At 41.9% G+C, this 3,382-nt stretch overlaps 1 protein-coding gene across 1 annotated transcript; it reads left to right on the top strand.

The window, feature by feature from the left end:
- Window positions 1-500: 500 nt before the first annotated feature.
- TM35_000112250 (uncharacterized protein) lies at window positions 501-3,242 on the top strand (the record flags this gene model as incomplete). Its single annotated transcript, XM_029024934.1, has 1 exon — window positions 501-3,242. The coding sequence occupies one exon, from the start codon at window positions 501-503 to the stop codon at window positions 3,240-3,242; it is 2,742 nt and encodes a 913-aa protein (XP_028883757.1).
- Window positions 3,243-3,382: the final 140 nt, after the last annotated feature.

Raw genomic sequence — 3,382 nt, 5'->3', positions numbered from 1 at the left:
GATGCCGACTTCTTTTCACACCGCTCGTTATACCTGTGAAATACACCCTGTGTTTTAACCAGGGTGCTGGGGGTATATTTATCGCGTGTATTGTCTGTATGAGGGGCGATGGTAGTGTATGCTTCTGTTTGTGTGTGTGTGCAACAAGGGAAGCAACACCCAGCAGAAGTTGTAATGCCAGTATTTTGTATTGGAAGGAAGTGCTGCGGACGTATTGTTTGATGTGGCTGATGACACGCTGTTTAAACCTGACGTTTTCGTTATTTGAAATAACCTTTTTGTATTGTTATTTATGTGTGTGAATGTACATCATAATGTGCATTGTAAAGCATTTTTTATTTTTGTTTTTGAATTATTGTTTTTTTTTTTATTTTTTTGCTATGTTGTGTTGTTTTTTTTTATTTTTTTTTTTCTTTAATGATGTGTTATGAATAAGAATATTTGACAAGTTCTTAGTTTTCTAAATTCTTTCTTTCTTTTTTCCGCACTCCGATCAGCTGATGAGTGTTCTTATTATCCCACATGCTGGGACGTATTACGGCCATTTTGAGTTCGCGGTGGTGCAGAGTGGACGGTCGCCGGCGCGATTGAACGTCACTGTGCGGGAATCTCAGCAGCCACTGCCAGTGTTTAGCACGAGAGACGTGTGGCCGTCGGGCAACAAACTCGCATTGCCGCCGGGGGATTATTGCGTGCGGGCGGAGTTGTTGTTGCCGCGACTCAGTGGGGCCTATGTGCTACTCGATGCAGTGGAAGTGCGATACCGCGTGCTGCAGGAGAAACCACACAAACACAAAACTCCCATGTTGACAACGGCATCCGTATCGACAGCATCTACCACCACAACAACAACTGGTGGACAGACATGGCGGGAAGAGGTCGCAGCAGGTGGTAGTAGTGGTATGCAGTATATTGTTCCTATGGTGAACGTGAATGGTTTTGTTGTCGTCTCACCGTCGCCTCACAATACATCAAACGAAAAGAGTAACAAGAGTTCGCGAAGCAGTACAACGGCAGATATGGCGTGCAGTCATGGGTTGTATCAACAGACTCTCTGCCATTCACGTGAACCAACACCCACACGGGCCCTTACAGTTTTATCTACACAATCGTCTTTACGAGAAAACCCCGTCGCGGCTCCCATCCATCTCTCCGTAAGTAACGGTGATGATGATGAACCATTGATGCCACTGCCGTACTCTGGAGTAGGGACAACATCTGCAGAAGGAGAAGCAGCACCTGGATGGATATGGGGATTGCCTCCAACTCCGGTGAATAATAATAATAATAATAATAATAATAATAATAATAATAATAATAATGACATTGATCCCATGGTGAGAACTTCTTCTGCTTCTACTACTACTTCTGAGCGGCTGCGTAAATCTATTAATAGTCAACATGTATTTCAAGAGTATAACACTCCAAAAGTTGATTCTTATCCTGCATCATTACGAGATCAACAACAACAGGAACGAATGCAGTCTGTGCATAACAGTGAAACCCCGGCATCCCGTGGACGTACACCAGCAGAAAGCATGAAAATTGAATCGCATATGAACTCTGCAAATAATTCTTCTGCAGCAATTTTGCATGGATATTCCTCTGCATCTTCGCAAAGGCAGGCAAGTGTGTCAGTGCCATGGCTAAATGAAGCTGTTGAGACGAATTCAATGAATGTTGTACCTCGTGAAGTTTATTCAAAAGTGAATGATCTTTCAGTACATTCGTCCCGTAATTCAACTCGTGCTGAAGTTTGGGATACGAATACCCCTGTGTTTTCTCGTAAACTAACACCTATGGGTGTGCATCGTGATACGACTCCTATTAAGGATTTGGATCCGTTTGTTGACCCATATCAACAGGAACAACAAGAACGAAAACAAAGTTGGCGCTCTCAGGCTGGAGAATCTGAGCAGTCTACAGTACCAATTCCATCAAAGTCATCCATGGAAGAAAAGAGAGTTTCTACAACGGTCTTTTCTGGAACTAATAACAATAATACCAAGGAACGTTCAGTGAATCAGTATAGGGTGAAATCCTTGAGTCCATATCATTCTAATGAGAAAAGTAATCCTACTTTTCTTATTTCCCCACCGGATATAATCGATAGACATGTACCTTTTTCCTTTACGATGACCCTTGGTCCTTTAAATTCCAAACCTCTATCCAGCACAGTATTTCTTAATGTATTGGTAGAGGAAGTAGTGGAACCAGGAATTGTACCAGCAGAGCCTGTGATTTGTGTGGTGCCTGCTACTCTGGCTGCAGTACCAACAAGCGCGAGAGGAGTGCGTACGGCGTGGGTGTGTTCACCCTCTATTCGCATGAGTGAACGTCGTAGAGTGATGGAAATGCTTAGTGCAGTAACAACAACAGATGATGAGAATAAACGTGTTTTGCTTAACGGTATGGCGATATCAACGGCGTATGTGGGTCCCGCCTGTGATGGTCAAGCATTGTCTGGAATAGAGTTTGTTATCGATACCTTTGAAACATCATCCTCATGGCAATTCTTTTTATCATTTAGAGAGATTGAATCTTTGGATGATGGTGAGGAAGAGGAGGAAGAAGAAGAAACTGAATATAGTACTGGACACAATACAGGAGTTGGATATGAAGAGGAATTTGAGAATAATATCAATGAAAGTACAAACAAGAATAACAAGTACAAACAGACATCGAACTTGGATGAACGTGCACTTGAAATGGAGGTGTTGTATAACTCATTGCCGTATATTTGCTGTTTCAGGGATGAAAGTAACGAAATGTTTTTGGAGGTGCATCGCAAGAATACAGTTGTCGCTTGTGCGTCTATCAAGAATGGTTCACATATTGCCATGTACTTTGGTACAACTGAGGTTAAAAATGGTAAGGGACACCAGTCGTATCTCTCTATTCTTGTAGATTACCGTACTGTATACTGCTATGCAATTCGGGGGATAAAAATTCCTGAGAAACTTCGTGTTATTATCATGAGTAGAGTTGAATATTCGGGAAAACGTAGTTCGGATGTTTCTGTGCGACTGTGCGAGATGGAGTTACTCTCACAACAACGCAGACTTTTGGCATTTGTTGATGAAGTGAACGTCAATGAGGCGAATAGTGCCCAACGCAATGGCAACAAACAACAAGAGGATTATCAAGAGGAATACAGTGGGGGGAAACCTGGGTGTATCTCTGCATGGGTGGCCGGTGAAAACCCTGGTGTGCGAGCATGGAAAAGTGTTACAATTGTTTAACATTGTGAATGAAGCACAACACCTAAAGAAAGAAAAAAAAAAAGAAAAAGAAAGTGAAAAATAATGAAAATTTGGGGTGTATCGATCGTTAGTTAACACGTACGTCTGTTATTATTATTATTATTATTATTATTATTATT

This window comes from Trypanosoma theileri (assembly GCF_002087225.1).
Source record: "Trypanosoma theileri isolate Edinburgh chromosome Unknown TM35_Tth_11_V1, whole genome shotgun sequence".
NCBI lineage: Eukaryota > Euglenozoa > Kinetoplastea > Trypanosomatida > Trypanosomatidae > Trypanosoma > Trypanosoma theileri.
This window is presented reverse-complemented; position numbering and strand designations above follow the sequence as displayed.